Below are 13,706 nucleotides of genomic sequence, written 5' to 3'. Positions count from 1 at the left end.
TCCGTTCGAGGTGGTTTGTACGAAAACCACACCTGTTAGACAAAAGCAGATCAATAGAGAATGCTCCCTATGTTTGGTAGCATAGATCTCCCGAACGCTGTTCGTGTAGATGAAAGGGAACAGAAATGTGCAGCAGGTCCATGATGACCAGGTTTCTCGGGAGTGCCTGGCCGAAATGAGTTCCAGACACTCGACGACCAAGTTCTGCTGCCTGCGTTCGGGAGACAAGATGGCCGCTATCCATTATCCTGAAAACGTGCATTCGTATGCATGAAATGGTGGCCACACAGGGGAGCATTCAATTTTGTTCCGTTGTGGTTTTGGTACATGATACTGAACGTTCCATGTTCTAATGGGTCTCTGAGGTGGTCTCAATTTGGGAACCGAACAAAATAAATTAAATAAACTATGGCACGAATCCAGACAACGAAAAGGAGCCGAAAGTGATAGGGGTATCACATATGGGCTGCCTAGACTTGGCTTACCCCCTCCACAGTTGGAAACCCCTGAAGACCAAATTGATGTAGAACCTGCTCCAAATTTTGGTGTCAATGTTTATATGTAGGCATTGTAATTCTTATATGTATTTATATTCTTATACGCAGGTAATCCTTATTGTGTATGCATGTTACTTCAGCGGTATTGACCTATGTGTTGGGGTTTACATCATCTTCCTAATTTAATCTGTTTGTGAGATGTATTTTTACTTGTGTATGATCACTTGCCATTTTTGTTTATACCTTTTCTGTGTTTTGTATTGTAAACATTAAAAAATCATAAATTAAAATTGAAATGAAAAAACTAAAGATCCACTGTATTAGCATATACAGCTGGCTAACATACAGTCAGCATGCCCTTAATTTATCATTGTGTGTACACTATATCTGCAGCATTGTGGGATATAATGCAAGGGATCTGTGGTCAAGCACACAGACACACATCAGTGTCTAATGTTAGAGGTATAAAAATATGAATTACTTTCAATCCACCAATCACAGTGTTGCTATGAGTCAAATTACACAGCGTGGGAAAATTCCAAAGAACTTTCCCATGCTGTGTAAAATGACACAGAGCACTCTGATTTGATGGCTTAAACCAACCAACCAGAGTGCTCTGATCCTAACTGCAGGGCGGGGCAAGGCTTTATAAGCCTTCCCCCGCCCTGCAGAGCTCAGTCTGCGTGGAGCCCTCCATGGGTGAAGATGGATTATTTATTTTTTGTGCTCTGTTTTTTTTTTTTTTTTTTTTAAAGTGCGTCGGTTATTTTGGATTTATATTTGGCCTTTTTGGGGGCTGAAAAATAAGATTTTAGAAGAATAGTAAGTTTTTCCTTTTTTTTTCTTACAGGTATCTAGTTACTGGTCCCCCTTCACTATTTGTAGGGTGAGGGGGGTAGGTAGGGGTTAATATTTTTGGGAGGGGGGTGACTAGGGGTTTGGGGACCCCAAGTCAGATGGGGGGGTTACATTTTTATTTAGGGCCCCCACCTGCTGCTCAGGGGTGGGGGCCAGGGGGGAGGACAATAGGTCGCCCCCTTATACTAATGTATGGCCCCCACCCACCGCTCAGGGGTGGGGGCCACAGGGGAGGGCTATAGGTCCCCCCTTGAAGTAATTTAGGGCCCCCACCCACCGCTCAGGGGTGGGGGCCAGGGGGGAAGGACAATAGGTCCCCACCCTTATATTACTATAAGGTCCCCACCCTTATATTACTTTAGGTTCCCCACCCCCCGCCCAGGGGTGGGGGCCGGGGGGAGGACAATAGGTTCCCCCCCTGTTTTTCTGATATAGGGCCCCCACCTGCCGCTCAGGTGGGGCTCAGGGGGGGCAATAGGTCCCCCCTTTAGTTTAAAAGCCCCCACTCGTGCGGCATAGGTGGGGGCTCAGGAGGGGGGGACACCGTTTTTTTTGTTTGCTTATTGTTTAATTGTCATGCCCATACCCGTGGTATAGCGAGTAGGGGAAAAATTTACTAAAACTAAGTAATTTTGACTTAGAATTAGTAAATTTGGCTGAAAGACCAGTTTAGGTCTTTCAGCCTTTTGGTAGATAACTCCCTAATACCATGGGAATTAGGGAGTTATCTACTAAGCGGCAAGAGAAGTCCCGAAGTGCCGAAGTCCCGAAATTCTGAAATGCCAAAGTTCCAATATTCTGAAATTCCAAATTGCCGAAATTCTGAAATGCCGAAGTTCCAATATTCTGAAATTCCAAAGTTGCCGAAGTTCTGATGTGTCATAGTGCCGAAGTTCCAAAGTGCCGAAGTTCTGAATTGCCGAAGTCCCGAATTTCGGAATGCCGAACCGAATATTTTCCCCATGCACATCCCTATTATATAGAACCAAACGCAGGCGATGATGGAAGTCCAGCAGTGTTCAAGAGTTTCTGTGCCGATTTTAGTTCCAGGAACTCAACAACCAAACTCTGCTGCCTGCATTCATGCGAACAAGATGTCTGCCACCTCGTGGTCATTCATGCGAACAGCGGCCACCCAAACAGACAATTAGAACACTGCGGTTATAATCGTTACTAAGTATTAATAGGGTTTAAAAGCTCCCGGGTGGTCTCTTGTTCGTGCGTTTGTTTGGGAACCGAACCAAATAATCCCAATAGCACGAACAAAATCTTTTTAAAGTATTTTAGCCAGGTCTATTGCAGGGGCCATAGACCTGGGACAGAAGGCTGGCAAGCAGGCTCCTCCAAAAGCCCGTGGCGAGGTTCTGTTTGCCACACTTATTAAGTAAGTTTACTTCATATTCACAAATATATACAGGCATGGAAACCTATAAGCACAATTCCTGGATTAAATAATGGGAAGATTAAATGGAACTCATGCATATGACGGATATATTTTTTATCTTACCATACTAGCACTCAAAAAAACAACAACACAAAGAGCAGATTTAAAGCCTTAAAGTTGACAACCATGGAAAATCTATGATTATTAAACCTGCTACCCTTGTTTCTCACTCCTTGTCGATGAATGTTTATGCAGTAGCCCTTTCTGCTCTAAAACATGAATTTTCTCCAGCATGCTGTGTGTATCTAATTGCACATGTCACTGAATCCATTGACACCTATCATGCTTATCTTTTCATATTCATGATACACAGCCAGGATCTTTCTTTTTTACAGGATGCTACCTTTGTCCATTACATCTCATCCAGCATTGTAATGGAAGGGAAACATCTGCTCCCTTTTACATTGCTTTCACAATTTCATTTTCTCATACTTCCAAGTGTATTGAATGCAGCCCAGAACACAAATACACAGATGGTGAACAGCCAAGAGAATTTTCCTTCCAGCAGAAATGGACATATATATGAAATTACAGTGCACGTTTTAAAACAAACTATCAGATGAAGTGCTACTAAAATGTATTACATTTTACTTGGACATTAAAAGTTGGCGACTGAATTATCTGTATTCCTCATAGGATCAAACTCCGTAAAACGTAATTCAGGTAGTAAATTCTAAAGGGAATTATTTACTAAAAAGTAATTTGCAGTTTAACTGAAAATAGAATGGCAAAAATTATACTAAAATGGCCAAGTATGGGAAAAAACAAACAAATAAACCCAACAGCAACAACAACAAAAAACAGAATTGGAGAATTATTCAAACTATTTTGGTCTACATTTATAACCCAGATTCCAATTTAGCTTAAGTCACTGCTAAGTGAATACATTCCATATATAGAAGCACATAGATCTGGTTTTAATATTCCGAATAAGCTTTACAAATTATTTAATATCTTTGGATAACCTTTTCTTTTTTTAATAACTCAATACTGTTAGAATAACGTTCCAAATTATTGACTTTAATTAAGACTATGGCAGATATTGGGTCATTTGGAAAGCTTATTAAGTTGAGGTTGAATTAGCAACATAATTCACCATTAAATTCTATGGGAATTATTGTAGATAAATCATTTGAAAATTTTATCCCAAAAAATTAAATCATTTGAAAAGTTATTTATTCCAAAAATGTTAGATCGAGGCCATATTGTCCAAGCAGTTTAATAAAACATGACAGCATGCAGTACTTGAGGATATTTTGCTATAAAACAGAGATGGACTCAACCAACTTCCATGTTTCAAACCAAACTTGCTCATAATTTGATGGTAATGTTCTAATATATCAAAAATATTTAAATGACAACTGTCACCTCAAAAATATTTTTTTAGTATAATAATGGCTTAAGGATCTTGTCACGTTCTATGTAGGTAGGGTTGAGTTTTTCTTATTTTTGTTTACATATACTTAATTTTTAAAAAAATGTTTTCTTTCAAAAATTTATGGAAGGATTTTTATAAAAAAAAATGTTTTGAGGTGAAAGATGTCCTTTAACTTGCCAAATTGCATGCTGTATAAATTGAACTAACACAATCATTATCATCATTTAAAAAACAAAAGCAACAATAAAGTTTCACATACCAAATAGCTGGATTCAGTTCCTGTTTGTTAGAGTCAAAATCATCTCTTAAAATGATACCTTCCCTATGAACATCAGCTGAAAAGGAATACATGTGTATATGATTATTATTATAACATATGTGCATTTCTAACTCAGCACTTTATTGTTTGTATTCAAGAAGGCAACATCAGGGAGATCATCAAATGGGGCGCAGTTCTTACAAACGATATAACATTATTACAATTTTAATAATAGTTCACTCCTCTTACCCCTAAATATATGTGAACAAGAGGATATCTTCTACAACTATTTATAACTTTACAAATCCATTGTAGATAAAAGATGCTCGTTGCTATCCTCAACATATCTCCACAGAAAAAGGCATTCTTAAAAAGACAGCAAAGAAGCTGAAGGTGTTAAAGGAGGGGTCATCTGACCGTTGTTAAAAGAACGTTTTTCGAACTAGGATCACTTATCTAATTTTGTTAGATAAGATTTCTAAATATTTTTGGACAAACTTTTAAAATTATATTTTCAACATGTAAAAATATCACAAAATAAATCATATATAAAGAAATATATATTGATATATAAAAAAAATCTAAATATTGCAAGATTAAAATAATTTTCTTAATATTAAATCTTTTTTTTTTCATTAAGCCAAAATATTAAATCATTTGGAAATCTTATCCAACAAGATTACATTTAGGCAATATTATTTAATATTATGAAAACTATTTTACATTTGTAAAGTAGGATATCTACAGAAGTCATTATTAAATTATATGGAAATTTTTGTAGATAAAGCATTTGGAAATTTTCTAACATTGTTGCATCATATCCAGAGCTTATTAAAGCCTTAATTTAATATTGTTGGATAAGCTTTCCAAATTATTACATTTTTTTGGGATACATTTGTCAAATTATTATTTCAAAATAAATAATATATTAAAAAATATATATCATATGTACAAATGTATTAATACATACAAACATCTAAATATTAAATTTGTAAAATATGTTTCATAATATTAAATCATTTGGAAAGCTTATTCAACAATATTAAATCTAGGCCTAAGTCGAGTCCAATGGTCTTGATTTAATAAGCCTTCCAAATGATTTAGTACTGTTAAAAAATTCCCCAAATAATTTATCTACAAAAATTCCCATAGTCTTTAATAGGGATTTCTGCAGAAAAATGAATTGGAAAGTTTTTTTTAACAGTATTACATAATTTAGACAGTATATTAAATATAGGTCTTGGATCGGTATGCCAATTACATGATTTTGTATAGAAAGTTCAAGTGTCATTTTTTGAGGTGGGAAGCTAATGACAGCTAGTTACTATAAAGTGGCCATTGACAGGTAATGTGTGCACATGGCAGATGCAAGACTATTTTGCGCCCTAGACAAGACTGGCTACTTGCATCCCCCCAAATTGCCAACTCTGATTTTCAAAAACATATTTGTAGAAAACCATTTTATGACATAAGAACACTTCCTACCAATGCTGCAAGAGAAAAAAAGAATGACAACATTGGAGAATTATTCCAACTTAGCTACTTTGGTTTTCATTTGTAACCTAGTTTTCAATTTTGAATAAGTCACTGTTAAGTAAATAAACTCTCTCTCTCTCTCTCTCTCTCTCTCTTTGTTTAGTTTAACAAAGAATCACATTTTTGCCTCATTCCATTTTAAACATGGATTCCTTTGAGTCTGTGTTTGCTGTATACAACAGCTTTCAAACACAACTTAGGAAAAGATGCAAAGCCAGTGAACCACTCATGGACAGCTGATTCGATGTTTAAAATGGAATGAGGCAAAAATGTGATTCGTTGTTAAACTAATTTGCATATGCCCACCCAGAATCCTTTACGGTAGTAACATCACTGCAAATTTGTGATTTCGGAGGGAAAAGCAAGTCTTATGGCTTGACTGGTGTGCACATTTTTGTTTAACATTGTATTAACTATCCAATCACAAATTTTTCCCCACCGTAACGTTTTGGGTTTTTGTTTCCCTATATATATATATACCGGTATATATATATATATATATATATATATATATATATATATAAATATATATAAAATCAAATAGAACTGGATATTTTGATATAAGCTTTAGAAATGATTTAATATCTTTGGATAATCTTTCCAATTGAAGAAGGCCTTGATTCAATAAGCTTTGCAAATAATTCAGTACTGTTAGAATAACTGTCCAAATGAGTTATCTCGAAAAATCCCATTGACTTTTATGGGGACTTCTGCACATAAATCATTTGGAAAGTTTTACCAATAGTATCGAATCATTTGGAAACTTATGAAATATAGGCTGAATTAGCTACAGAAGTCATCATTAAATTCTATGGGAATTGTTGAAGATAAATTAGTTGAAAAGCTTATCCAAAAATGTTAAGTCAAGGCCATATTGTCCAAGAAGTTTAATTAAACATGGCAGCATGCAGTACTTGAGGATATTTTGCTATAAAATAGAGATGGACTCAACCAATTTCCATCCTTCATCTGACAGGTGGAACACAGATGGCACTCGCAAACTCAGCAACCCCTGTAGTTCCGCCATTTTCTGCACTCTAGGTGGTTGCCTAGTTTGCCAGTCCTGTATGTGCAGCCAATGAATATTGTCCGTAATTGGCAATATTGTCAAAATAACTTCTGTAATAGCAAACACAAGTAAACACTGGTCTGGGTTAAATATACCTTACAAAAAAAGTAATTCATTGCAAAGTAAATTATTTGTTATCTTACCTAGGTTTGGACGCAAAGGAGCTTCGGTGGGAGCTGAAAAGAGAGCAAAAAATTTTTTTGGATAAGATATTTTTATGCCTTTGTTATTTCTATAGGCTGAAATATATTGAACATCTTTATATTAACTCTGACACTGAATTCATTTCAGATTTAACAAAGTATTTTGGTGTCTTCTTTATTTAAGGGTATATTTATGTTCTCAATGACTTGCAGAGTGATATCTACAATGAACAAGTGCTTATTAAAAAAGGTAAGGTTTTTTCAACAGTAATAAAGGAGTCCAGGTCTTGTGTGTAAGGGTCAGATACTTGGGCAGTGTAACTTAATCTAAGTAAACCTTGATGTCAGAGAAGGGACATGAGTGAGATCATTATCCGGCAGTGTGAATCCATTTTCTTTTTGACCCCATGTCTTACTATTACTCTAGTCCTGTGTTTCCCCATTTGTTTCCAATTCTCCTTATTCCTTCTTCAATGCTTTCCTATTGTAACGACTTACCTTCACTCCCTCGCTGTTTTGGCAGCATCTCTGGGTCACGGCCGCCCGAACATGCACATGCTCGAAGTCGGGGGGGGGGGGGATTTAGGCGGGTCCATGACCTACGAACTCTAATCACGTTGTCTCCCAGGCTAACCATAAACACTGGGAGGCATGCACGATCATTCCACGCCACAGAACAGCGTGGCTGGAACATATTATTGTTAGTCACTTCCCCATGGCAACCCCAGATGATAGACCGCCCCATACACCAATAGGGTGTTATGGAGGCCTGTCAAAATAGGTTTGCCTTGAGTCTGGCACCCTATTTTAACCTGGAACAGCTAAGCCTTCATTGCTCAGTTGTTCTGTGCTACTTCCTGCTGTTACCTGTTTTCCTGAATACCTGTTACCTGACCTTGGATTGCCTTACTGTTACTGAACCTTTGCTGCCTGGATTTTGACCTCTGGATTGCTTGACTTTACCTTTGCCGTGCCCGATTGGATTTGTTTGACTTAGACTTTTGTTATTTTTGCAAGTACAAGTTCTGCATCTTTGGTTTCATATATCCAACCCTGACACCCATGGGGATTTTACTAATGCTGGATATCCTCATGCAGAGCATAAGGACGTCAAGTGTCAGTAAGGAGCCCAAAAGTCAGTTAGTCAGATTGACACCCCCAGAGGCAATCTTATTACTGCAATGTAATCATTGCACTTTCTCAAAAACAACAATATTTTACATTGCAGGACTAAGTGGGACTGGCACGCTGTACCCAGGCCACTTAAATGAGATAAAGTGGTCTGTGTTACTATAGTGTCCCTTTAAAGTCAGGAAATCCACACTTCTCTATTTACCGCTACACCTGTAACTGGATGCCACCATTTCTTTCACTGTTACAAATGTTGCTCTTTTCTGGAATAGAACATAATTAGTGGAAGAGCTAAAACAGAAACATTGGGGGAGAATTTTCAAGTGTAAGGTTCAAATAAGTCATACGAAAATGTAACCTGCTGGTACCATTGCTGGTAACACTGGTTTCCATGGTGATTATCCCACTGTTAGTACTTTAGACCACTTTAGAGTACACTTTGATAAATATCATCCATAGTTCTTGCAATAGACTGGACTATGACGTCACTTGTTAAATCACTTAATATACTTTAAAAATAAATATTTGTTTTAAATCGTACAAACATGTATTCCTGACAATATAGTGCTGGTGAGGCACCCTTTGCCTTACTTTAAAAAGGTGATTTTATTCACCCTTTCTCCCGTGCCTTGATTGGTCTTGCCATGGCTGCCTCTCCTATAATGGCTAAGATCAAACAAGATGATTGCTGCGCCAATTAGCATTTCCCCATAGAGATGCATTGAATCAATGCATTTGAACAATTCAGTGTCTCCATGCTGAACGACTAGGAAACATCTCTATTGGACATCTGAGTGACTGCCACTAGAGGTGTCCGTAGACAACAATGTAAACACTGTGTTTTCTCTGAAAAGGCAGCATGTACATTGTAAGGTTTGCAGGGACAGGCAATAGACACCAGAATTAGTACATTAAGATGTAGTGGTTCTGGGAACTATAGTTGTCCCTTTAAATGAAACAAATCCAGTCCATAATAATTTTAATATATCGTGCTGATGGGACATAAACAACAAATTCTGTATAGATTGTAAATGACTTCTGAGTTTTACAATAGAATATACAACCTAAAAACAACCCCAAAGAGGCCATAGCTATGTAAGCAAGATGGGAGTTGTAGTGCAAGATAACTTAAATGATTACCATTACTTCTTTGGGTAATTAAGGCAGAGGTGTATGTTAATACTGATATAGTAGACTTCACATGTGCAAGTGAGGAAATTGTTTAAATGCATTTTCTGAGACAGCCTTATGTCTGTAGAAGAATAAAACACACATATTTGCAATTTGTTGCATAAAATAATGCTGGGAAAGCTGAAAAAAATCAGACTAGAAAACAATATTAAAATGTGATTTTTTTTGTTTTATAACAATTACCATGTAGTTTATGACTTAAACCATTTAAGTACATAAATAAAATCATGATTAAAACAGCATTTTATTTTCAACTTTGATCTACAGTGCGCACATGGCTTGAATTTTGTTTAATGGAGATCATTCCGTATTTCTTTACTATTGATATTTCCAATTAATAGCCCTACAAAAAGAACAACAGAAACCAAAACATAAAGATTAATGTATCCTCTCACACATTCAGAAATGAGTGAAAGGTGTGTCTGTACTTGTAATAATGTATGCACTGCTATATCCTGGCAGCAGTCTGTTAAAGTGACAGATGGTTGAAAAGTCACCCTTGCTAATGGTATGAGCAGACTTCGAAATAAAAAATAGCATGAAAATAGATTCTTTGACACATCACAGCCATGGATATTGGAAGGAAGATGGATTTATGGGAAGTCTGTGCCTCTGGTACTTTTTTGGAGAAGACATGGGACATATTTCCCAAGTCATAATGGTCTATGGTTGGATGTTTAGGTCCTTTCTTTACTCACCCTGGGATTAAAATCATTATGTGAAAAGAGTTTCTGTGAACTGAAAATGATATCTCATTATGTAAAGACAAACTCCAGCTTGTTCGTCCTGCAAGTAGGCTTTGGTCAACGTTGCATAAGGCAGATTAATGAAAGGAGAAATAAACTATACTATAGAACATATGTTTGGGTATTTAGATTCTGCTCCAAATATTGGGGTTTATCATGGTAAAATGAGGGTGTGGATAGTTTTGCAGTATGAGAGATATAGCAAGATAAGCTGCCCAGCGATGGAGTAACATTTGTCCAGTATTAGATGATTTTGGAATGGAGGCACAGGGTTATTTCATTAAAAGGCTGCCCCCACATTTATATGGATTCCTACATTGGGTGGTACAGCTATCAATACTGGAGGTAAACTTCTATTTACAGCAAAAAAAAGTTGCTGGACTACAAATCTTATATCATGATTTCATATTGTCCTAGAGAACTGACGTCTGAATCAACTGTAAAATTAAGAGATTCCTTAACAAACTGAGGCACCCTAAGAAAGGTTCGGGATATTGCTGTATATAATATAAAAAGAGTTCAAGCATCAGAGAAACATGCTAGGATCTGATGTTTGAAAACAGAGATTACAATCCCAACATTCCGATACTTTTCAAGAACACTTTTGCCATTGACGGGTACTATAATATAAGTGGTCAAGTTTCTGCAATCATTGTCAAGACACTTCACAGAATCTGAATCCGAATTATTCCTCATTGCATGTAGAAATTGTGATAAAGATTCCAGTTACCAAAACTTACCTAAAAGTGCAGGTAAAGCCACAAATTGGGGAAATAGTGGACAAATTGACCATGCATTAAGGTGCACATGGGTATAATGCTATTTAAAGCAGCTCTGCCACCATATCCTAACCCTGCTTCAATCTCTTCCTCTTCTCTTTCTCAATCTGTTTTTCTTGCCTTGTTGTTTTTAATCTTTTTCTCCTAAAATACATAAAGCAAAGTAGGGACTACATCGCTTTATGTATTTTTCCTCTGCTTGACAAAACAAAGCTACGTTTTATCATCATGTGATAGGATACCATTGTCTCATGGGATCCTCCATAGACCTCAGTGTTGTATCCTCGCACGTGTTCTTCATTTTCCAAGAGCTAAAGAGGGTCTAACAGATACAAATGGAAGCAAACATGCGGGCAGCATCAGGTAAGTAAAATGTACCTTGCCCTACACCCTGTGGCCACCGGACACCAAGAGGCAAAGTCAACATTTGGGGTCTTTGCAAATATGTAGGTCCAAAATGAGTTAGGTAACTCATATGTCTAAGGACCTGTAGGTCCAAAACGCATGAGGTGTTTGGTGTGACCTTTCCACCTGTTTACTTTTTGTCCAGTGCCGATTAAACCTCCTGTTGATTTTGAGCACTTGCAGTAGCGTTATTTCTATTTCTTTTATTTTGTTTAATTTGCAAAGACTCTAAAGATGGCAGAGCCACTTTAATGACTGCCAATAAATAGGTTCCCCATATATCCAGGATGCCATGGCCATTTCAAAATCTAAGAAAAATTCAGAGACCACTCTCCCTGAGAAATATGCCCAATCAATACAGTGAGGGAAAAAAGTATTTGAATACGGTACATTTCTCAAAATTGTCCTCTGTACTAATAAACATTTTTGTCTATAAAGAATGTTATTTCAATCTGGTAGGCTAGAACTGGTGTAAGGTAAATATTCTCATTACCTACAGTGAGGGAAAAAAGTATTTGACCCCCTGCTGATTTTGAACGTTTGCCCTCTGACACAGAAATTATCAGTTTATAATTGTAATGGTAGGTGTATTTTAACTGTGAGTCACAGAATAAAAAAAAAATCAGAAAAACGCATGTTAAAAAAGTTATAAATTGATTTGCATTTCAATGAGTGAAATAAGTATTTGACCCATTCGACTTAGTACTTTGTTGCAAAAGCCTTGTTGGCAATCACAGAGGTCAGACGTTTCTTTTAGTTTGCCACTACATTTGCACACATCTCAGGAGGGATTTTGTCCCACTCCTCTTTGCAGATCCTCTCTAAGTCATTAAGATTTCGAGGCTGACGTTTGGCAACTCGAACCTTCAGCTCCTTCCACTGATTTTCGATAGGATTAAGGTCTGGAGACTGGCTAGGCCACTCCAGGACCTTAATGTGCTTCTTTTTGAGGCACTTCTTTATTGTTTTGGGTCATTTTCATGCTGTAATACCCATCCATGACCCATTTCCAATGCCCTGGCCCCGTCCATCGCCCCTTTGATGCAGTGAAGTTGTCCTGTCCCCTTAGCAGAAAAACACCCCCAAAGCATAATGTTTACACCTCCATGTTTGATGGTGGGAATGGTGCTCTCGGGGTCATAGGCAGCATTCCTCCTCCTCCGAACATGGCGAGTTGAGTTGATGCCACAGAGCTAGATTTTGGTCTCATCCGAGCACAACACAACACTTTTACCAAGTTCTCCTCTGAATCATCCATATGTTCAGTGGCAAACTTCAGACAGGACTGTACATGTGCTTTCTTGAGCAGAGGGACCTTGTGGGCGCTGCAGGATTTCATTCATTCATAGCGTAGTGTGTAACCAATTGTTTTCTTGGTAACTATGGTCCCAGCTGCCTTGAGATCATTAACAAGATCCTCCCGTGTAGTTCCTTGTTGATTCCTCATTGTTCTCATGATCACTGAAACTCCACGAGGTGAGATCTTGCATGAAGCACCAGACTGAGGGAGACTGACAGTTATTTTGTGTTTCTTCCATTTGCGAATAATCGCACCAACTGTTGTCACCTTTTCACTAAGCTGCTTGGCGATGGTCTTGTAGCCTATTCCAGCCTTGTGTAGGTCTATAAACTTGACCCTATATAGGTAGTGGAACTGCACTCAAACCCTCTCAGAAATCCTTGGGTGCTGACCGGACCGGTCCCAGTACCAAGAAGGACCAAATGTAGAATTTAAATGTAGAAAGTAATCCAGGCATTCCAAAAGTCTTCCAAAAATAGGCAATTTTATTGGACCCAAGCACCAAAGTACAAAGTTTCGACCCTCAGGTCTTTGTCAAGCTGACAAAGACCTGAGGGTCGAAACATTGTACTTTGGTGCTTGGGTCCAATAAAATTGCCTATTTTTGGAAGACTTTTGCAGTGCCTGGATTACTTTCTACATTTACAATCTTGACCCTGACATCCTTGGACAGCTCTTTGGTCTTGGTCATGGTGGAGACCAAGTTCTCCTAATCTCAGCTCATTACCTGTATAAAAGAAACCTGGGAGCCAGAAATCTTGCTGATTGATAGGGGGTCAAATACTTTTCACTCATTGACATGCAAATCAATTTATAACTTTTTTGCCATGCGTTTGTCTGGATTTTTTTTTTGTTATTCTGTCTCTCCCTGTTACAATACACTTACCATTAAAATTATAGACTGATAATGTCTTTGCCAGTAGGGAAATGTTCAAAATCAGCAGGGGGTAAAATACTTTTTTCCCTCACT

At 37.5% G+C, this 13,706-nt stretch overlaps 1 protein-coding gene across 2 annotated transcripts in view; it reads right to left on the bottom strand.

Moving 5' to 3' along the window:
* The window catches only part of RELN (reelin), a 466,948-nt gene that overhangs the window by 282,314 nt on the left and 170,928 nt on the right, over positions 1-13,706 (bottom strand). For both annotated transcript variants that reach the window (XM_063448139.1, XM_063448140.1), the window contains exons 5-6: positions 7,185-7,217; positions 4,437-4,512 (exon numbers count right to left, since the gene is read on the bottom strand). In XM_063448139.1, coding sequence (XP_063304209.1) covers positions 4,437-4,512; positions 7,185-7,217 — 109 coding nt within the window. The remainder of the gene's footprint in view (positions 1-4,436; positions 4,513-7,184; positions 7,218-13,706) is intronic.

Source organism: Pelobates fuscus, chromosome 3, assembly GCF_036172605.1.
Source record: "Pelobates fuscus isolate aPelFus1 chromosome 3, aPelFus1.pri, whole genome shotgun sequence".
Classification (NCBI taxonomy): domain Eukaryota; kingdom Metazoa; phylum Chordata; class Amphibia; order Anura; family Pelobatidae; genus Pelobates; species Pelobates fuscus.
Note: the sequence above shows the minus strand (reverse complement) of the source record. Positions and strands in the feature narration are given on the sequence as shown.